General features: G+C 36.0%; 1 protein-coding gene across 1 annotated transcript in view; it reads left to right on the forward strand.

Moving 5' to 3' along the window:
* Window positions 1-4,735, forward strand: part of PRTG (protogenin) — a 111,758-nt gene extending 107,023 nt beyond the window's left edge. The window contains exons 17-20 of the mRNA XM_031453001.2: window positions 129-249; window positions 1,666-1,831; window positions 3,636-3,740; window positions 4,190-4,735. Coding sequence (XP_031308861.1) covers window positions 129-249; window positions 1,666-1,831; window positions 3,636-3,740; window positions 4,190-4,594 — 797 coding nt within the window. The 3' untranslated portion in view covers window positions 4,595-4,735. The remainder of the gene's footprint in view (window positions 1-128; window positions 250-1,665; window positions 1,832-3,635; window positions 3,741-4,189) is intronic.
* Window positions 4,736-23,634: the final 18,899 nt, after the last annotated feature.

Here is a 23,634-nt window from a genome sequence, read left to right on the forward strand (position 1 = left end):
CAGATACTGTCAAAAGGTTTCCTATAAGAGGAAGAAAAATTATTGAAAAGCTAATACCTGAGAATTATGATAAAATGGAATCCTTTATTTTTCTGACTGACTCTGAGTATATATGTTTCCCCTTCTAGTTTATTCAGGCTATTACCATCTGGACCAAAAATCAATGACCGGCATTGCTGTGGGTGTCGGCATAGCCTTGACCTGCATCCTCATCTGTGTTCTCATCCTCATATACCGGAGTAAAGCCAGGTGTGTTTCCACTGCTAGAGATGCTGCAATGGTTAAAAGAAAAAGAAATTTAAATTACAGAAACTACAGGAGCAAATTGAAATCAGGCGCCTTTTAGAGTGCTTGATTTCAATTTAAAATGAACGTATTATTACTTGAGTTCTTAGAGCTGTAGAGATGTGCTCACTTTGGAAGGGATTATTCTGTTGCCATTTGAAAAAAATTACTGCGCCAGCAACATATTCTTAAATGAGGACCTAGTTTTCCTCATTTCCATGGTATTTTGAGAATCACAAAGTATATCCTTTGACTTTTTTTTTCTCTTTGAAAAAAATGGCACACTTAATCTGATGTATCTGCTGTTTGAGAGGATTCCTTACTGTCTGGAATGTTTTCATATTTAAGTAGCCTGAAATGCCTGAGTCACTTGAGAGCTCTACCCTCACCACCGCAGGACACATGGTTGGGATTCTCCAGACAGGGGTTAAAACAAAAGTAATAACTAGGGATTAGTTCTCTGTAAACTCTTGTCAGGCAGTTTCACCTGCGGTTTGACTTCAGCTGAATTCTCAGCATTCAGTGAACTTGCCTGTTTCTAACCTTTTATATTTTGGCTTTTGCTTTCACTTATTTTCTTAAGGTTTTTACTAAATTTAAAAAACAAAGTCAAATACACATCATTTTTAGGTAATGTTCATCAATAGACTCTCTCCATTAGCATAGGTTTTTCAGAGTTTATTCTATATGTGTTTGGTACTTGTACCTAGAAACATACTCAGAAAACATATTTTGTTAATGAAAGAGTTCTAACATTTTTTATATATGAAACTGGCTTAGTTTTACTGATGCCCAAATCTTGCAGAAGTACCATTGTAAATTTGTCATCATTAATTGTTACGTTACTGTGACAATCTTCAGACCTGCAGGAGAACATGTAAATTTAAAAAGATACCATTTCTGCATAAATTATAATCAACAGTAATCAATAATAGTACTTTATAAATATTAAGGTTTTTACTAAGTGTTTGTAAAAAGTAATTTTATATAAACAGAGATTGGGGCAAAAAAACATAAAGAAGTTTTCTCAAGTCTTAAAAGTTTGCAGCACTGTGTTGGAGTTAAAATCTAGTACTCAGTATAGTGCAGGGAACTATATTCAATATCTTTTAATAACCTATAATGGAAAAGAATCTGAATAAGAATATATATATATCTGAATCACTTTGCTGTACACCTAAAACTAACACAATACTATAAATGAACTGTACCTCAATTTTAAAAAAATCTAGTACTCAGTTCCTAAAGGTGTTTGAGAAACAAACATTAAGGAAGTCCATTGTTTGCGAAGTTGTGAGTTTTGCAAATTTCACCAAATTTGGTACATTTGCTTCTATCTTCTCTGGACTTAGACGATTTTGTTTTCTTGCATTATTTCAGGAAATCATCTGCCTCCAAGACAGCACAGAATGGAGCTCAACAGTTATCTCGTACCGGTGCCTCCCTCACCAGCGGAAATGAAATGGGAAAGAACCTGGAAGGAGTGGTAGAAAATGAAGAGTCCTTAATGCCAATGATCATGCCGAACAGCTTCATAGACGCCAAGGTACTTTCGGCTGTCGAACTCCGTGCTGCGTGCTCCTTCCCACTCTTCATCTTCCCTGTATGCGTAAAATCTTCTTACCAAAAAATGATATGTTGAATTTCTTACATCCATACTCCATGTAATGAAATGGGAAACCATTTCACCGAGGTCCTTCCTAGCATAAAATGGGGAGAAGAAGATAGGGATAGGTAAAAGAATAAAAGATGAAAGAGATAAAGAAAAAAATGAAAAAGTAGCATAAATTCACTTAGATGGGATTATGTGGAGCTGAGATCTCTTAAATAAGGACACAAAGGTCATTAGTCCATATTGACTATAATTGGGGCTGTCCTCTATATATTAGATGGATAAATTTTTATTAATCAATTATATACTTTAGTTGATTTTCGAACTGAAGGGAGCATCAGAACATTCCAGATATGAATGACATATTTTTAAAATAAGGAGTATCTAAATGGGCATCTCGAGATCCTTCCCTTTATGGCCTTAGGAAGTTGGACATAGTAAAGAGATGCCAGTGGAGGAGGTTACTTCATGTCCTTCCCGCTATATGTAATAATAGTACAGTGATAAGCATTGTGAACACCAACTGAAAATTATTTTTAGTCACCTTGCAACATTGGATAGCATGCATTATTATAATGGCTCTCATAACCAATGTGCTGTAAATCAGGTATCCACAACCCTGCAGCCTATTTTTATATGGCCATCCCTGAGCTACGTATGTTTTTTATATTTTTTAAAGGGTATTTTGGGGGAAAATAAAAAGGAGAAAGAAGAGAAAAATGCAACAGAGGCCATATGTAGTCTGCAGCATATAATATTTACTATCTGCCCCTTTACAGAAAAAACTTGCCAAATCCTGGTATAAATTCTTCTTCCCCAAAATATAGAATACCAAAAATATAACAAAATTTCAGGTAGTTTTCATATTAAATTTTACACAATTATATTCAACATATGTAATTTACTTGTATCTAGCACAGTGCTATATACTGTGTATATCTGGATAAATAATAATGAATTGATTTTTGCTACTCTTGTCTTCTGTATTTTTTGTTTGCAGCTTTATTTAGCTTTTATTTTCTGATGCAAATGCAAGCCATTTAATTTATTTCAAATTAATCTAGAACATTAGAACCTAAAACTTTTAAATAAGCACAAAAGGCACTAGAATACACTGTTATTCTGTTATTAAGCACTTGGAACTAGACATGGGAAAGGACTAAGGAGACACGCAGTGGGGAGGAAGACGTGGGAAAAAAGAGAGAGCATCTGCATTCCCGTGAAAGGAGGCAGAGCAGAGTGGAGGCCTGAAGTGAGGTGGAGAAGCCAGCTTGGAGGACAGGTCTCTGAATTCCCGTGGGTCAGCTTAAGAATTGATCCCCCGTCTACTACTGTTTTGTCGAGCACATGAGGGTCCATTTTTCTCTTCCCAAATCCTTTTCAAATTTTTCAAACATGTGGAAAGGTTGAAAAAATATAATGAATGCACAAATAATCATCAGTATCTTGTCATTTCTCTCTCTCTCTCTTTGTATTTTTGTTTGCCCTGTCATTTGAGAAGTTTTGGAATCATTACACTTCACCCCACATACTTCAGCATATATATCTCTCAGAAATAAACCAATTTTATCTGTTTGATCACTTACAAATATCCTGTATTTGCTGTGTGCTGCTTGTGTAAAAAAAGAAATAATAATGTCTATAATCATTTTTTTCTTTCAACATGTAAAAATGTTGTGTACTACTTGTAATAAACTGAAATCTATAATATGCACATTTTTCCCTTTTATATCTCCAGGGAGGAACTGACCTGATAATTAATAGCTATGGTCCTATTATTAAAAGCAACCCTAAGAAAAAATGGTTTTTTTTCCGAGATTCTAAGAAGATAAAAGCTGAGCAGGTAACTCACCTACCTGAATGGAAAAATCTTTGGCCACCCATGGTATATGAAATGATAATTTTAAAAAGAGGAAAATGAAAATGAAGGCTTTTAACTTCTGTGTTCTTTCTGGATGTAATTTTATGAATTTGGGACATGACTCTATGGAAAGCCATGGGGAATGATCACTGAAATGACAACTGGAATAGGAATCAGAGCTGTGGTTCTCAGTGGGGACTGGGGGGCAATGGAGAAAGGGGTGGAGCACGTCACTTGCCCCAGTAATTCTGATGTGCTCCCACTCCTTGCGGAACCACTGGCCCAGACAGTTCCTTCATGCTGACCTTTCTTTCACCCAGGTAACTTGAACAGTTTGCTATCTCAGAATACACTGAATCTGTAAAACCAGGTTTATTATTTTTTAAGAGTGCTCTGTTATGGCTGATGGTGTTTTATGTGTTTTTGCCTAGCCTCAAAGAAGATTTACTCAAGCAGTCTGCTTTTACCAGCCAGGCACCACGGTACTAATCAGTGATGAAGACTCCCCCAGCTCCCCAGGTCAGACAGCCAGCTTCCCAAGACCCTTTGGTGGTGCGACTGATACTGAGCAGTCAGCAAATAGTGAAGGCAGCCACGAAACTGGGGATTCCGGAAGGTTCTCCCACGAATCCAGTGATGAAATACACCTGTCCTCAGTTATAAGTACCACGCCCTTGATCCCCAGTTCCTTCACTGGCAGTGATTCAGGTGGGGAGCCCTCGATGAGGAAGTGTGAAGACCCTGCAGTGCCGTCAGATGCCGAGCAAACTCCCCCTTCAGTGCCGCAGCCACCACCTGCCATGCTCTGCTTTGATAAAAAGGATTTTCCAATCTAGACAGCCATGTCCAGGTATTCTCGCCTTTAAGTCTGTTCGAAGGACAATGAACAGGGAGCCAAAGCCTTTTGTGAAAATCTTGATGTCTTTTTGGGTATTTCACCTTTTTTGAATGTGTTTTGTTTTTTATCTTTAAGCTCACATATTTTGAATGTTTCATTGTCAGCAATGTGAAAAGACAGTCAAGATACTTGACTGGATTATAAAATATATCACTGGAGCAAAGGGATGACTTTTGAAAGCCCCTTTGCTGACTATCTACCTCAGTTTGCCAAGTGGCAAACTCAGAAGATAACTTTGTTACCTCGTTTGTTGTGATAGTTGATCTCAGCTATGTAACCAATGATACTTCCTAGTAGCATTTTGTTTTCATTGCTGTACGTGTAATGTGTGTGATCAAAGGAGTCATATAGGTGGATGAGTAAGAATGTTTATCTGAAGCTCTGATTTAAAAACAACAACAACAACAACAACAACAACAAGAAACTATGATACCTACATGATTTAGATAATTTAGCACCTCTGGCTGTGCGGACTGAAACCACTGAGAAGAGAAAAGTTGGGACTGTTGATTTTACTGAATGACGAAAACAAAAAGTCTATCTCTTTTGAGAACAGAACTGTTCAGTAGCGGACAGGGAATGCTGTTGCTTCAAGGGCCTTTACACAGTGGGCATGAGAGCCTGAATGCTTTCTCTGCTGTAACCCAGACCTCAGCCTGTCTCGAAGCTGTGCCTTTCTACCTGCCCCTTTGCCTGACAGTTGGCCAAAGGCTGCACTGTCTAGTTTGCAAAGCATCCTCAACCTTTCCAGAATTAGCTGCAAAACTCCTTGCAGGAAACAGATTTTTAAAGAGAATAGGTTAGGGCTTTTTTTTTCCCCTTAAATCTCAGCTTGGCTTAAAGGGGTAAAGAAATTTCATAAAATATTAAGAATGAAGATAAATGCAACAGTAGACAGTAAAATAAACTTGAGGTTGTCATGGTAACAGTGCCTTTCATTATATATTATGAAGTTCTTTGCCTTATACTTTTTTAATATTCATGAAGTTTTTCAGGACAAGAGTACAAAAAGTTGCCTTAAGAATTTCTTGGATTTTTATCAATAACTTTTTATGTACAGAATTTTATCAAAGCATTTTGGTTTATTTTTGTGCAGGTTTTGTTTAGGGATAAGTATTCAGAGCTCCACCAGCTTGCTTGTGTTTTCTTGAATTCTTAAGAGAATTTGGTACTCTGTTTAATCTTCCTTCAGCATCAGTGCTGTGAACAAGCAGTGCTAACTCCAGGAGTGAGTTAACTCTCTTGCTGGTTTGAAATCAGCAAACTGTTTACTTAGCCACATAGATAGGCTTTCTCTCAGTCATGAGACCGTTAACTACTCGGTGCCCAGCAGTGGGAGAGGATAAAGAAACACATGGTGTATAGAGAGGGGGCCCTCATATTTTTTAAAAGTATTTCTTCAAATTATCTAGAAATGACTTTTGAGCCTTGAGCCTCGTTTTGGAAGGAATCATAATGGATCTTCCCCTTGAAACCTTTTGTTTATAGAGGAGGGGTCATGTTAAATGATGTTCTTAAAAAAAAAAAATTACTGGGTAACGGTCCCACCTCTGTCACTTTCTATCCCAATGTCTGATGATACAACATTTTTTGGTTGTTTTTTAATCCGTAGTTTTGTGCCAAACTGGATGTGTTCAGAAGCAGACCAACATTAAGTGCCAGCAAACACTTCCAAACTGAATTCCAAGTCCCCCATTTTGTTATCTAAAAATGGGCTTCATGGCGAAACAAAAAAGCAGAGCTTTAGGTGAACAATCTGAGGCAAGGGAAAATGCTGCTCCTGCCTTTATAGCTCCTGTTTTATACTACCTCCTTGTAAAGTTATTCTAGTGTTATTTTTTTTTCCTGTACTCAGGGAACGTTTTGTTACTTTTGAGCTGCCTCATGGAAGCATGGGCAAATTGACAGGGTATGGCGTTTTTTGGGTTCTTAAGTAGAAGTATGAGGGGCCAATGTTTATCAGTGTCTAAATTTAAGGAGTACAATGAGTTGGTTTTATTATTTTAAACTTTTGTTAAAAGGCAAACAAAATCTAAACTTGAAACCTTGTCCATCGTGATTATGGGAGATATGTCTAGGACTCTATGAATTTGAATCGTTTTAAAAGCCTAAACTGATGATCTGAAGTCCTTGAAGAGTGTATTTTGTTTGTTTTGTTTTTGATAAATAGGCCCATAGGAATTGTAGATCTTTAGGCTGTAACTATTTGCTAATTATTTACCAGTACATTTTTTACTCTTTCACCTTTTCACTTTGTTCTTATACAAGATTTTTTCATCATAATCCTGTTACCAAAGAATTTTCAGTAGAAAGTGGAAATGTGACTATGATTTCCCCCCAAATTGAATTCACTAGAAACATCTATAGGTATAAAGCTTATACAAGTAGTTACTAACCCAGAATGATAGGGTTTATATTGATTGTTGTAGTTAAATAGACTAGTAATTTTAACTACCTTATTGTTACCAGAGCATTTAAAATAAGTTCTTCACCAGCAGATAGTTCCATAGAATTTCAGATTTTTTTTTTTTCTTCAGCAAGTAGATCTTCAGCTATACAGTATTAAAGTATTTTGAAATTGTTGAAACTACTTGCTGCAGAGAAAAAAAATCTTTTCACCAAAGATAAATATTTTGGTCTCATTGAAGTAAGATATTTAATGTACACCAAAGACTTCTTTTTACTTGGCCAAAGCTAGCTTCTTTGAAGTCTTAAGTATGAAATTGTAACTAAAATGTGAAGATTCTCATTTCTCTCTCCTAGTGGTGTTATGTCACGGTATTTCACTCCAAAGGGGCTAATATGCAAATAGTAACTATTTTCTTTTCCAAAGATTTATTCTCTGTAAGTACTGATACGTGCATGTCATTTTTATGCCAAATATTACAAGATACTGCTCATCAGTATTTTCATACCAAAGACCATTAAAATTTATAGGTTAGCCTGTAAGTAAGTAAAGATGAGCAGATTTGAAATAAATTTATTTAGAGGCTGATAGGGAAACTAGCTTTAGTAGCAGAGATATCAAAGGGCTAAGTTTACATGATTAAAAGCAATGCAATTATATTGGTATTTATCAGTGTTTTAATTCAAGTACTTTTTATCAGCAAATTTATAAAAAACCAAAGATATTTAAGGTTACCTCCTCAGAGAGGCATATTTAGTTATACATTAAACTGTTGTTTCTTGTTTTTATGTCAACCAGACTTGTCTCTCCAGAACCCAGTCTGTATACGAGTAGCATACGTAGGGACTTTCCATTAAATCTGCTGATTCAGCCACAGGATGTTTTTGCCAAATTATGTGATACTTTCCTAAGCACCTTGAGTGTGAGATGTCAACAGAAGTATCAGCAGGCTTTTCCATCGCAGAGCATTCTGGCAACCCCTGAATCAGCCTGCGTAGTCTTCCTCCTGCTTAAGCGTTACCTGGTTAACTCTGAGTGCTTTAGGCAGCCCCTTAATGAGAGGGATGTTCTCATCTCTGGGGAGCAATGGGATATACCAGGGAAACAAACCATATCACTGTTTAAGTGGGCTGTACTTTGGTAGATGTGCTCTTTAAAATTATCCATAAACTGAAATATTTTAATTGCATCAAGGTGTTTCGAACTTTAGTGGAGCCTTAGGTGAAACAAAAATCTTTTTCATGAAATCTGGAGTTTTATGTTTTGATTAACCTAAAAGTAAGGACACAGTTTTATCCACTGATTGGCTTTAAAAAAAAAATGAGCTTTGGCACACCAGGGAAATTAGATCCTCAATGAAATGCCTTTTATTTGCCTTCACTTCAAACAAGAGCAGTGCCACCATTGGGAACAGTGACAGTGGTTTGCATTGGTTTGTCTTGGCTTCGTTAAGGAATGTCTGCCAGGAATTTGCTCATGTTGACGACTCAGGATCCTTGTTCAGGTCCACATGAAGACAGCTTTGGAAATGATTTAGAGTGTCACAAAAAGATGGATTTGAAAGTTTTTTTTTTTTATATGCTAGAATGTGGTTCCACCTCAGAAGTGGCTGTAGTGATTCACATATATTTATATTTCATTGAATGTAAATTTTTAATGCTGAATGTAAAAAAAAAAAGTTTCAATATGTTGAGAGGGTCATGATCTGAGACTAAACATGTATTTTGTAGACTTTGTTCCTGACACATGGATAAAATTGCTTTGGTTGAATACTTATGTTTTCTATGGGCTATGAACACACAGTAGAGGGTTCTGGAGAATCACCACACACAACCAGTTGTCTAATTGTGAATTTTATTGATGTTTAGAAGAACACATACATAGAATTCTCTGTGAAGTTGATTTATGCTCAGGACATAAGATCACAGGCTAATGCAATGTGTATGTTTGCAGGCTTTAATCTTCTCAGGCATTTTCCCTTCGTAAACCTTTAAAAGTGTTTAACGTGACAGTCTTGCAGTTTTACCAGACAGATACCGTACTATTTTCTTACTGCTGCTATAATAAATTACCACAGAGTTGGCCTTAAAACAACACAAATTTATTTTCTTGTAGTTCTGTAGGTAAGAAGTCTGACACAGGTCTCAATGAGATAAAATCAAGGTTCATTTCCTTATCTTTTCTGGTGTTTAGAGCTGTAGACCCCTCCCTCTATCTTGAAAGTTGGTAACATAGCATCTCTCTGGCACCACTTCCATTACTATGTCTGTTTTTCTGACCCCGACAAGGAAGGGTTCTCCAGTGTTAAGGACTATGTGATTAGATTGGGCCCATCTGGGTGATCCAGGATACTCCCGCATCTGAAAAGTCCCTTTTGCTGTGTACAGTAACACATTCAGAGTTTAGGGATTTGGGCATGGACTTACATGGGTGGCCATTATTTTGCCTACAAATTTCTGTAGAATTCTGATCTCCATAAAATGTCTGTAGCATTACAGAATATGTGTAAGTGTAAAACTGTGTGCCTCTAGGGGATCTTCAGAATTTCAAAAACTATGAAAACCTTGGCTTATAGCCTGTCAAATGTATACATTAAACTCTCTCTACATCACTTGCAAAAGCAATTCAGCTTTAAACTTTTTGAATACGTGCTTTGTAAATTAACATCTCAGTTCTATTGTTTAACAGGAAGTTTCCTAAATATTTGGCTCTAACTTTATAGAATTTTGTCAGAAATTTTTGAAAACTGTTCTTATGAGAGTTGAGCTTTCTCCTTTTCTCTTAAGTGATTGTGTTGTTGGGGTAGGGTTGGGGGAAAGACCTCAAACACAGGGACTCAGAGTAGATGAACAGGACTGTGCTTAAGTTTATTTTCTTTTAAAAGCATATTTGCAACATGTACCCTTTTTGACTTTTAAATCGAGTTTATTTCTTCAGCTTCACCAGCTACCAACTGTTTGGTTTTTAGTTTATAACCTCTTGAGTTTCCATTGCCCTCAGCAAGAGCTTCCACTTACTTTGTCAACATGTACAACTCCTAGGAAATTTTATCTTTCTTACCATTCTTCTTTGATTTCAATTGTCCCTTTTCCTAGAAAGCTTTAGATTCCACAGCTGTAGTTTGTTCTAATTTCTAGATCATTTTAAGTCAAGCCTTTTTTCAGATTCGAAGGATAGTTTATAATTCTACCCTAATTTTCAGACCATGATGATATTCTAAGGTTAAGAGTGCTGGTCACTTTTCAGCTACTTCTGTCTCTACTTCTTGGGAAGGGATAATGCCATTTACAGAGCATATGTGACGTGCCCAGCACATGCTTCACCTCTGCAAACTGCTTCATTCTGCAAAGCAAGTATTATCCCCATTTTAGAGATCAGAAAACAGGTTTACAGTGTCTAATTTGCCAAAGATCACAGCTAGTAAGTGGCTAGTAAGATATGAACTGGAGTTGGTCCAACTCCAGCATTTATAGAATTTCTACTGTGATGCATTTTCTCAGCAAAGAAATGATCTTTATTACCTCGGCTCATAGTGCCTTCTGCTGTGTTGAGACAACCTGTCCACACAGGCATAGCCAACCAGTAGAGAGATGTCTGTCTTCATTACGTCTGTTTATTCACAGGAGGAATTCAGGAGGCTGGGCCAGAACTCACTCTGTCACCTCCTAACATCCCTCTTTCCTTCTTTGAAACCTTTCATTCTCTTAGCCAAAACTGTGTCTGAAGGCTGGTGCTTATGCCTAGAGTTGCATTAAATAAGGTGGGCATGGTTCTGGACTCCTTATCTATTCAAGCATTTCCTTATTAGACTAGGTGTTCAGAGTTGAATTTTATCTTTTGTAATTTTTCTCTAGTCCTCATATCCAAGTAGGCATTTATTAACTAGAAAAAGCCAGATGTGTAGCCAGTCATCCCTTCTGGCTAGATCTGAAGAGTATAGTTTTTATTGAATTCAACCTAATTAATTTAAGAGGGAGTGAAGTTGAGGGAGAATCATGTGGTAGAATAAGGTGAGTCTTTGAAGCACCTAAAGTCTAGTCCTTGACCATTTTGAGAATTTTTTGGTAGGAAAATTACTAACCTATATCTGTTCCTTTTCTTTCCATGAAATGAGGATAATTTGTTGTGTAGAATGAAGCAGTAGTATTTTGAAAACTTAAAAGTATAAATAATTAAAATCCAAAAGTCCTTTCTATGAGGCTGTGAAATATACCTTAACAGATTTTTTTTTTTTCTTTACAGGGCAGCCTTTCCAATTACATTTTGCCTGTGCTAAAATGAAAAATGTTTGAATTTCCTGTATATGCACAAAAAAAACTAACAGAAGAAAGTGGTTGATAAAAGATGTAGACTGGGATTTAAACATTCATCTTTAATGTAGGTAAATCTATAAGAGGGGGATTTGCAGTGCTTTTGAAAGTACTAAACATGAAATCATCTTACCCTAATTTAAATCTTTCATCTTTTAATATCTTAGCTTTTAAAGATTTAAGGAGGGCGTCTAACATTCCCCGAGGGGTGGACAGAAGTACATTTTTAGAATTCTTCTCTAATAGATCTACTTTTTCAAGATTATAGAGCATTTCGACATTTCTTTAAACCACTTGGAATGAATTCTATATAGGGTAACACATGCTGGCATCTAATTCTAGTTAACTCAAGTCAACTTTTAAGGCTTATTGGGAGAATTATATGAGTATTGTCTTTTTTTAGAGAAAGTAAATGTTTCCCTTCACTTTTTCTTGAACCAGCCAGTATTGCTCTTAGCATCATGCATGAGATTCTGAACACCTTTCCTGATTTACTCAAGTTTCCTGTCTTGTAAGTAGTCGATGGTATGTAGACACAGTACTAACTTACAAACTTCTTCTTTAAAAATTTATGTCACAGTAGTTTATTTTTCTATAGAACTATCTTTAAAAACAACAAAAATACTTAAAATGCTTACCTAAAACATTTTTCTCCCCATTACCACATTCTCTATATCTATTCCCTTTGCAAATGGAAATGATTAGCAGTGATTAGCAGTGTGAGCCTGTTTTAGAAATTTGCTAAGCCTGAATACACACACATTGCCTTAGCCTATCAGTAGACTAGAGGACATATATTAAGTAAGTTTGTCTGTCTGTTGCTGTTGTTGGACAAAATTATCTGTGTATGCGTGATTTTTTTTCTTTGAAGATGTGAATTAAATGAAAGTGTGGGAGCCAGTTATATTATTTCGTATTATGGGTGTTCTGGATCCTTTCACTCTGTATACCATTTTCTTGTAAGGGTAGCATTTGCAGACTAGCTAATGGACTCCAGAGCTGAGCTATTTTAATTTTATATTTGACTCAGGGGATCAGCTCTGTGAACTCCATTGCATGAAGAAAGCAAATGTTTGCCTTGATTTTGAATGTACCTTTTTAATGTCTTCTTAAAACATATTTTGCTTAATAATGTGGGTTTGTTTTCTTTTTCTAGCATTATAGTAAATATTGCCTAGTATTTCCCCCCCTCCCCAGGATAGTTTATATACTGTCCTACAGGTCATGCCAAAAATGAATAAAAGTTTAAATGCCAAAATGTTTATGAAACTGCTGTCTAAGTACTGATTGATTGCACAGTTTAAATAAAAGTTTTCCTTAGTTAAAAAAAAGAGAAAAATAAATGTTTTTTTTTACTCTTCAGTTGTCCTTTGGGTGATAGGGAATGAAAACTATCAGTTTATAGAATGATGGCTTTCATATCCTGAAATGGGATGATTACAGAGTCTACTCCATGCTGTAGGAATAGAGCCTGTTTAAGGTACCTAAGAATTGTTTTCTTCTGGCATTTACTGAATAGCAGCAAGGAAACAACAATTTCCCCATTCCAGTAGATGATTGCTTACCTCAGGAACTAAATAGTAGGTAGCCTAAAAGCTATGGGTTCATCCAGGTAGACACAGTTCTAATTCAGGTTAAAATGTTTGTATTTTAATATATAAAAAATGATAAAGCGATATTAAATGCCCTTCCTAAAAAATCTAGGAATAACAGGTAAGATGTGCCCTAAACAAGCTTTTTAAGATAGCTGAATTCTGTGTTTTTTTTTTTTTAACCTCCCAATTTGGGTAATGAAAGGGGAACTGAAAAATAGAACAGTAACTTCTTGAAATGACATTGTGCTGACTCTGGAAGACATGAAAGAAAGAATTGAAACATAAGAGAACAAGAAACTCTATATTTAAAAAAGGGGGGAGAGTATAGCTCAAGTGATAGAGCACATGCTTGGCACGCATGAGGTGCTGGGTTCAATCCCCAGTTCCTCCTCTAAGAATAAACAAACAAACAAACCTAATTACCTCCCCCACCAAAAAAAAAAAAAAAGAGTGTGGCTGAGAGGCCACTTTAAAAAAAGAAGAAGTGCATTAGAAAAAGAAAGAAATAGAATTTCCAGAAATTAAAAATATATTTATAGTCATTGAACTCTTGAAAAATCTGTTAAATGGCACATCAACTACACTGAAAGAATGTTCTAAAACTGGAAGATAGATGTGAAGAAATTATCCAGGAATGCAGCACAGTAGATAAACAGAAAGTATAAAACAGAAATAAACAGAAGATTTAACATACATTTGACAGTCATTCTAAAATAAAAGAGTGAAGGATAAGCAATTTTCAAAGAGAATATGACTAAATAATGTATGAAATCCTCAGACTCAGGGAGCATAAACCTCAATCTAGAAATATAAAAACAAATTCACACCAAGATGTTTTAGTGAAATCACAGAACATCCAAGACAAAGATAACTTAAAGGCAGTTAGAGGGAAAAAAAAATGATAGAAATCTTCTAAGAAGATTTCTCAGTGACAAAAGAAGCAGGAAGATGGTGGGACGATACCTTCAAAACATTACAAAGAAAAATATCTCCAATATGGAGTTCTATACCTACATAGACTATAACAGAAACAAAACTGTCATTACATGCATGTGATGTGATTGCCTAAATGGAAATTTCAAGAAAAATCTATAGAAAAGCTATTGGTCCAAAGAGAAGATTTAAGCAAGATTGCTGGGTATTAAGATCAAAATACAAAGTACAGTTAAGAGTTCCCATTTGTCAGCAACAAACCCCTACAGTGTGTAATTTTAAAGAAAGGTGTAATTTACCAAATCAACAATTAAGAATTAAAAGTATATCATAAAAACGTGTAAGACTTTCACGGACAAAATTATAAAACTATTGAAGGACATGTTTGAAGAACTATTTTAAAAAGGAGAGAGCCCATGTTTATGGATAGGAATATTCACTATCTTAAACATGTCCCTACCTCCAAATAAATCAATATGTTTAAGGTAATTCAAATGAAAATCCTAATAAGGGTTTCTCATGGAAATTTCCATATGAAAAATATAATTTTGGATGTGTATCTAATCTAAATGAACAAAGCCATAAATAAATGAACAAAACATTAAAGACCTGATTTTGAAAACCACACTAGAATTGTTCAGAAGAAAAACTTTTTTTTTATGATGTCAAAATAGGCAAAGATTTCTCAAGGCACACATAACTAAAAGCAAAAACTGCAACTAAAAGATGAACGATTCAACTGCATTAAAATGTACAGCCTCTCTATGACCAAAGACAACCCAAACAAAACTAAAAGCAGACCACGTGCTGGAAGAAGCTATGTACAAATATAAACCCCAAAGGATTTGTATCCAGACATTATAAAGAATTTCAAAAAAATCAAGGACAATTCAAGCCACACAATAGAAAAATGGGCATGGATGTAAACAGGCAATTCACAGAAAAGGAAATCAAATGACTTACAAACTACTGGGTAATCAAGGAAATGCATCTAAAACAGAGATAACCCTTCAAATCCATGATGCTGACACATGCAAAAAGTCTGATGTTGTAACAACTATTGTCAAAAATAGGAAACCCTAAGGACCCTCAATCAATTCTAGTAGAAGTATAAACTGATGCAATTACTTTGAAAATCAATTTGGCCCTTTCTAGAAATTGCATTTCTGGGTACCTATTCTAGGGAAAAACATGCACAAGGAAATATACAAATTTGTCCATGGCAGAACTATTTATAATGGTGAAAATGTAGAAATAACCTGTCTTTCAGGAGGACAAGTTCAATAAACTTGTTTAATTAAATGATGGTGTTATACAGCAGGTAAAAAACTACTTACACTCTGATATACCAAGATTTACTATAAAACTGCAATATGACAGTATGTTATTGGTGCAAGGACAGATGGAACAAAAGAGAGGACAGAAGAAGATTCATGTATATCGATACCCAGTTTATGCCAAAAGTGCAAGTAAATTCAATAAAATTTAAAATATAAGAATATTAAGTAGCTTTCTTTTTTATTTATTAAAAATTATCACTTGATCAAGGCAACAAGCAAATATGTAATTTTTTAATGTTCCAGTTAACAGGAGCAGCATACAAATACTAAAAGAATTTTTAAAAAGTGGAAAAGATACGCAAGACTAGTATCTGTAATTTTTATCCAACTACTAGCTACCTTCCCCACAGGGGTCTTCAACACAGAGATTCTCATAGAACTCTTTATTAGGATTCAGTTTCTCTATAAGAAACAAACAAAAAGAAAATAGCAGTGACTTGAACAAAACAGAAGTTCATCTCGTCAAGAAAACTGGAGGCGGTCAGTGCAAATCTGGTCAGAGACTCAACAGGATCAGAATGCATGATAGTCAAAAGTGTCTGCTGGAGCCACGTTGTTATATTCACATTCTATTCCACCAACGTAAAGGAAAGAAGGGAATGGCTCCTACTTTAAGGATACTTACATCCCATTGCACAGAACTTAGTCATGCATATACGTTTCTGCAAGAAAGCCTGGAAAATGCAGTCTTCATTCTGAGCAGCCATTTCCCTGCATCACACCCCTCAAACACAGAGTTCTGTTACTGAGAAAGGAAGGGAGAAAGGCAGGTAAGGATGGAGAGGAAGGGAGGTTACATGGAGACAACTTGCAGTCTCTGTCACATCCTCAAACCACTGCAAATCATGTAATGAGAGAGACTGTTGATAGTAGGATAAATACTGTGGATGTGGATGGGATTGAGGCAGAAAAAAATGGTTGAGAACCACTGACCTAGAGGAAGAGGAAAATAAGAACAACTTACTGAAGGAGATATAAATCAATTCAACTTTTTATAGGGCAACTTCACAAGAAAATAAAAAAGTGTACAGATAAGACTTGTGTACAAGGACGTTGACTAATGTTTGTAATATAAAAAATAGGAACATTCTAAGTGTCCCGTCAATAGAGATTGAAAAACTAAATGACAGTACATCCATATAATGGGATATTACGGTGCCATGAAAAGGAATATGGCAGATCTTTATTCCTTGCTGGGTAAACAAACCTCTGAAATATAATCAAGTTTATACAAGTATGTATAATTTGATTCTATTTAAAAAATAGAGTCTAAATATAATATCAAGCATCTATATAGCACTGAGCTACTATCCTAAGCACTTTATGTCCAGTAACTCATTTAATCTTCACAATAGCCCTATGAACTGAAGCTATTGTCCCTATTTTGCAGATGAAGACACTGAGGCACAGAAAGGTCAAGGAATTTTCCCAGGCTTATGCAACTAATAAGCCCTGAAGCAGTTCTTGAAGTCAGGCAGCCTAGATCCAGGTATCTGAATACTTAACCAGTATACATACTGATTCTTTTCTACATATATTTACACACATATTCATATTCAGATCAATATAAACTAAAGGAAATCAGTAATTAGGAAGATTTAACCTTTTGTTCTATTTGGCCTTCCCTGACTTCCTCCAATCTGACCCCTCTCCTTCTCACCCTTCCGTCACCTCCAGTTGCCTCCAGCTCAGCCTTTTGAGAAATATCTACTAATTTTTGTGTAAGGTATAAATTGATTATAAAGCTGTTAGAGCTAGGTAATAGATTTGTAATGGATAACTCTTCAAAACCAACACAGTCTTAAAATCCAAAAGCACAGTTAGAGAGACAGCAAAATAATAGTGGAGCAACAATTGGTGAGGTCGACATGTTGGGAAAAGAGAGCCTGACTAAAATTCACTCCAATGAATGACCAAATACTCTCCAACTGTCCATATATGTATACATGAATGCGTATGGTTGTAATCTGTATGCATTACCAATACAATTTTGAAATTAGAAATGAAAACCGTGCTTTCACCTTTTGCTTTTTTGTAACAAAAGTCATAATTAAAATGGGAACTCTGGGAGCTAGAGTTCTCACTTTAGGAGAAGAAAGAAAGAGGGAAGGGGTAAAGGCAGAAAAAAAAAATGTGAAATTGGTCTGAAATTAGAGGTATTCATGTATATGGGTATAAATTCATGATTTAATATACTAAGTTGAACTATATGAAATTGAATCCCCCCCACCAAATCTATAAGCAGTGACACTTCAGTTGAGATGAACACACCAAGCACTCAGAGTTTGTTTTCTGAATGTTATTTCCCATTAAAAGGAAACAGGGCTCCTTGTGGGAAATTGCTAATCCCAGGGCTGGAGCAGAGACAGTTAATTTTGGATCCTGGAACATCTTGTTGTGTCAGAAAGTAAGGAATTTCTAAAAGAATTATGGGATGTGTTCAAAAGATGACAGGTGTCACCCAGAAGGGCTCTTACTAGCTAAATCTGGGCAAATTGAGTATTAAAATGAATAATGAATACTACTATAACCTTTTGAATAAAATGAGTTTATTCCAACAGAAAAGAAAAAAAGAAGAGAGGGAGAGATGTGAAAAAGGAGAAAGGCAAGTTCTTTCTTACACTAGAACGCCAAATTAGAAATGTAGAGGAATGACAGAGTTAGAAGTGACCATTTTGTAACTATGATAACAATAACTGATTCAGATAGGATTCATCAAGGAATGCAAAAACTAGCAGGTGAAAAGTTTGATGAAGAAAGGGATATTTATATAGTCTCAAGCAATTATCCCAGAGAGTACTTACTAACTCTACAGTGATGATATCTTTATAGTGGAGAAATTTATTGGGCCCCATGTTAAGCAAGTAATCAAAGTTAACAACACCAATAATAAAGCAAACTGGTATCAAGGGCCTCCTGATGTGATGCTCTGAACAGGACACAGCCTCACACAGCCATTATTCCTGCCAGGAATGCAATAATCTTAATCTAATTCTGGGAAAAAAAATCAGACAAGTCCAAACTGAGCATCATTGCACAAAAAAGTTGGCCCTGCACTCTGATAACATCAGCACCTTGGAAGACAAGGGGAGAATGAGGCACTGTTCCAGACTGAGGAAACCAAAGGACATGATAGTTAAATGCAATCTGGATCTTCGATCAGAGGTAAAAAACAGATATAAATGACATTATTGGGAATAATGATGAAACTTAAATATGGAAAGTATATTATATAATAGCATTTTATCCATGTTAAATTTTCTTAATCTGATCATTGTTTTATGATTATGTAAGAAACTATCCCATTCTTAGGAAATACTTTCTGAAGTTTTGGGGTTAGAGGGGCACAGTGGTCCAGAAAATAATGTTCAGCTTTAAATAATGGTGATGCTTGCACAACTCTGTGAATATACTAGTATGTACTAAAAAGTGAATATACTCTACACTGAATTGTACACATTTAAATGATGAATTTTATAACATATAATATCTCCATGCAAAATGTGAATGTACAAAAAAATGGAGGGACTCAAAGGAATGTTACTGTGCACAGTGGTCATTATCTTGCCTCCCCCTTTTCTGATCTTTCCCTCCCAACACATATACAAACTAAAAAGGCTTAAAATTGGCACATTTTCTGTCGCTTAAAAGAGATTTCACAAAATGCCAATTGTTCCATATTTACAGTTTGTTGTTTTAACACCCAGATTTGTCATGTTTCTTAGGTAGTCCTGCCTTGCTGTGTTTCATTCACAAATATGCACATATCTTGCTCATTCCCACATGCTTTTAAAAAATTTCTCAAGCACCCACAGTGTTGCAGTCTGCCTATGTTGGCAGTATTTATATCCTGGAAAAAAGCTGCCTCTTTTTCCCATTGCTGTAAGAAACAGAGCAAAACAAGGCAAAACTCCCGCATTACTTTGCCATATTGGTTTATCAGCTGTCGCCTAAGAATTATGTGACTCACTGTGTCTTTAGACTCAAAGATCAAACATAGGTGCCCCACTGGAGGCACCTTACTTAACCATGAATGTTTTAACCATACTGCCCCAGGAAAGATACCATGAGCCTTCTTATGATGGTTATGTTAAATGTGAGTCTGTGGTTATTGATTGCAAAAGGGTATGTCAAGTTCATATGACAATCAATGATCAAGATGGAGAGCTGCATAGATGCCTGTCCCTTTCTTAGCCTGCAAGCCTCCTTAATGTTTTAAAAGAACAACAAATGCCCTAGTAATCATTTTCTTTGTTATTTTTCAATAATAGTTATCCAGTAGGAATACTTAGTTCTGAGTCTTACTCTGAAATAATATATATTTCAGAATGTATTAGTCTAAACTGTCTGAAATTAGGCTAAAAGAATCTGTTACTTACTTGGCCACCTTGAACATAAATAGTTAAGATATCTTTTTTCCCCTAGCTTTAGAGTAGTTACTATATCTTAAATATTAAGGCTTAAATGTTAAGGCTTTGACACTGAATACTTGGTGAGTATGTAATTCCTTCATTCATTCAAAAAATGTTTATTGAGCACCTGATAAATGTGCCAGACAATAATAAGCAGAAATCAACATAACCCTTGCCCTCATGAATTTGAGTCTGGAGGTAAAGACAAAATTGAATCAGATGTTCATGGAAATTAATAGTGTAATTTCTAACTGAGAGAAGTGATGAAGGAAAGGAACATGAAAAAAACAGAATCTGAGGTAGACTAGATGGAGGCTTCCCTGAGGAGATTAAATTCTTGAGTTGAGGGGGAAAAAAAGGTAGAGTTTTAGTTATTTAGACTAGTAGTAGGAAGAAGAGCATTCCTGTAAGACGAAATAGCACTTGCAAAGGCCCTGTGGCAGGAGAATGTTGCAGGAAATTTTTAAAAAGCCAGTAAGCATGAAGAGCAAGGGCAGTGGTACAGGGTGAAGTTGGAGAAGTCAGTGGAAATCATTATATAAGCCTTTTAGTCCATGGTTGTTTTGTTTTGTTTTGTTTTGTTTTGTTTTTAAATCTAGTCTTAATTATAACGGCAGTGAGAAGCCATTGAGAAGTTTTATGTAAAGTGATGACAGGATGAGATTTGTGTTTTTAAAACAGCACTCTACATTCTGGAAAATAGTTTGGCAGTTCCTTCAAACTAAAAATGGACTTACCAGATGACCCAGCAATTGCATTCTTGGGCATTTATCCCAGAAAAAAAATGCAGATTTATTTTCACACAGAAACTTGTACATGAATGTTCATAATGGCTTTATTCATAATAGCCAAAAAGTAGAAACTACCCATGTAGTCCTTCAGTGAGTGAATGGTTTAATAAACTGTGGTACATCCATACCATGGAATACTACTAAGTAGTAAAAAGAAGCAAAATATTGACACACATAGTAACTTGGATGAGATTCAATGAAATTATATTACATGAAAAAAATCTCCAAGGGATACATACTGCATGATTTCATTTGTGTAACCTTCATGGAAATAATATGAACACTTATAAAAATGCAGACTAGATTAGTGGCTGCCATGGATGGATTAGGGAGCGGATGGCTGGCTGTGGCTGTAAAGAGATAACACCAGGGAGTCTTGTTATCAGGGAGTTTTGTACTGATAGTATAGTTGAGTATCTTGACTGTGGTGGTGGTTGTACAAGGCTATACATGTGATAAAATTATATAGAGCTACACACACACACACACACACACATACAGAAACACCCATGCATGTATAACTGGTAAAATCTGAATAAGTTCTATGGATTGTACCAATGTCAATTTCTTTAAAATTTAAATTTTTGGTCTTTATATTGCACTATAATTGTACATGGTGTTAACACTGGGGGAGGCTAAGGGAAGAACACACAGGACTTCCCTATACAACATCCTTTTAATTTATAATTATTTCAAAATAAAAATTATAAAGAAAAAGATTGCTCAACTACAGAGCAGGAAATAGAATGAATAAAAGTTAAGGCTGATATGGAGGAAACTATTGGGTTATTATTATATTAGTCTAGGAAAGAGATAAATGGTCATGGCTGGACTTGGGTGGTGGCAGTAGGAACAGAAAAGAATGGATACATCTGAGAAATATTTAGGAGGTGAAATTTAAGGAATTTGGTGATTGATGGGATAATAGGTTAAAGAAGATTAGTTCACAGGTATTTTGAAGTTTAACTTTGCCTCATATTTCATAGCCTAGTAAATAAATACACATTTTAGACAAGACAGCAAAAAATCAGACGCCATCATTTTATGACAGAACATATTCCACAACCAAAGGTGCTGTTGATACAAGATCACTTGGGAGAGCTTTGCTAGCCTAAATCACACACTATTATTGTGCCAACCATCAATTTATTGCCTCCTTTCCAGAAATGAAGCTGGACCCTTTAACTATTTTTCCCTTGCAGCCAGCATGATGTGATACTTTGTCAGTAGTGGACGCTGGAGAGATATTACAGGAGGAAGGGGCTTCTCTTCCAGTTCCAGTTGCTCCTCTTGGTGGGCTCCTGCAACATGTTTGGCTTCTCCAGCATCCGACTCCTGCAGTGCTGGCAACTTACGCAGTGCCAGAATCCTACCATGTAGGTAGCACCCAGGGGCCAGGAGGCCCGCAGCTTTCTCTGGGACTCCCCTCAGACTGCAAGACTGCACCCTCTGCCATAACATCAGCATCTCAGCCTGGAGAGGGAGGGGCTCCTTCTTTGGGTGCTCTGTCTCAGTTTTAAGGGTAGGAACTCCTCCTTACATATGCTTTACTCATATCTTTTTAGCATCTCCTTACTTCTTACTATCCAATCGCTCCCTACTGCAACCTCCTGCTGCAGTTAATTCTTTGAGTAAATTTACCCTGTTCAGATTACTGCATGGTTTCTGTGTCTTGACTGAATCCTGACCCAAACAAACCATCCCCAAAAGTTTGCTGTTATGATTCCCTCAACATTGAGCTTGTGAGAGCCCATCCGTATTTGTCAACAAAGGGCTCCTGGCTGTGGCTGACCAATGTATAGAGGTTGTGAAGCTGACCACAGTTTCATTTATATCACGAGAGCTTTCAAACCAATGTTGTAAAATTTCCAAATATCTGGAATTGGGTTTGGTTTCTGTTTCTATTCAACTTAAAACAAATCTATGATTTTAAATGTTTGAAAACAGAGTTTATAGCAGTATTATCTCTTTTTTTACCCTGAAGAAAAGTTTATATCTTAATCTAAACCAACTTATATTAGAGTCTTTATGCTTAAATGCTGCACTATGCTATCTTCCACAATAAAAAAAAAGGTAAAATTTGAGATATAAAATATCAAAAACAAAGACTGTAAAATACTTCAAAATATAGGAAAACAAGGAGGTTAAGCAGATTCCAAGTCAAAGATGGTTGATGCTAGAAATGAGTATTTCTTTCTGCAGCATGTGATAATGTTGATCATTTCTTGATTGCCATGACACTCCTGTTTTTTTAAATTTTCATTTCCTTCTCATTTTCCTTTACAGGCTCCTCTATTTCAGTCCACCCTTTAAAATGTCAGTGTTTCCCTGGATTCTGTTCTTGGCTCTTGGTGTCTCACTGGTCCTGGGTGAGTTGATCTATTCTGAGGTAAGGTCTCCCTTATTTGTATTTGCAGCCTTGACCTGTCCCCTGAGCTCCAAAGTCCTTTATGTGACCCAATTTCTACTCTAGGGGTCAGGAGATTACAGCCTGTGGGACATACTCAGTGTACTGTCTGTTTTTTTGAATAGCCTTATTAGAACACAGCCACATCCACTTATTTGCGTATTGTCTGTGCTTGCTTCTCTAAGGGCAAAGTGAGTAGTTGTGACAGAGAATGCATGGCCTGCAACACTCCTATGTATTATCTGGGCTGCCACAGAAAAAGTTTCCTGACCGCTGCTCTAGCCTAAGCTGTGCCTTCTACTGTATTTTAGGCATGACTTGTTAAGTAGAGGAGTAAGCCCACCAGCAATAGCTCTACCTGCATCTCTCTGAATGAGAGTAAAGGTTAACTCTGGAACTCATAACCAAGACTCATGGATAAAGACAACAACAGCACGTGCAAGTATATTTTATTAGGAATTCTGTCACACTGGGGGCATAAGGAGTATAATACACAATGCTCTTTGCTGTCAATCAAGTGGAGAATATTCAAAGACAGATTGCCAGACCTCATTCCCGAAGATTCTGATTCAGTACGTCTGGGGAGGGTCTTGAGAATCTTAAATTTTAGAAAGCTTTCTATGTAATTTTGATATGTAGCAAGTAGTCAGGATTTGGAAGTCAAACTGATCTAGAAACCCATGGCCAAGTAAGATGGTCTTTTTATTCTTGATGAATCATTAAAAAGCTAATTCATTTCTCTTGATTTAATATTACTTGAGTTTCTAACTTTAGGGAATTACA

Source organism: Camelus dromedarius, chromosome 5 (assembly GCF_036321535.1).
Source record: "Camelus dromedarius isolate mCamDro1 chromosome 5, mCamDro1.pat, whole genome shotgun sequence".
Taxonomy (NCBI): Eukaryota; Metazoa; Chordata; class Mammalia; order Artiodactyla; family Camelidae; genus Camelus; species Camelus dromedarius.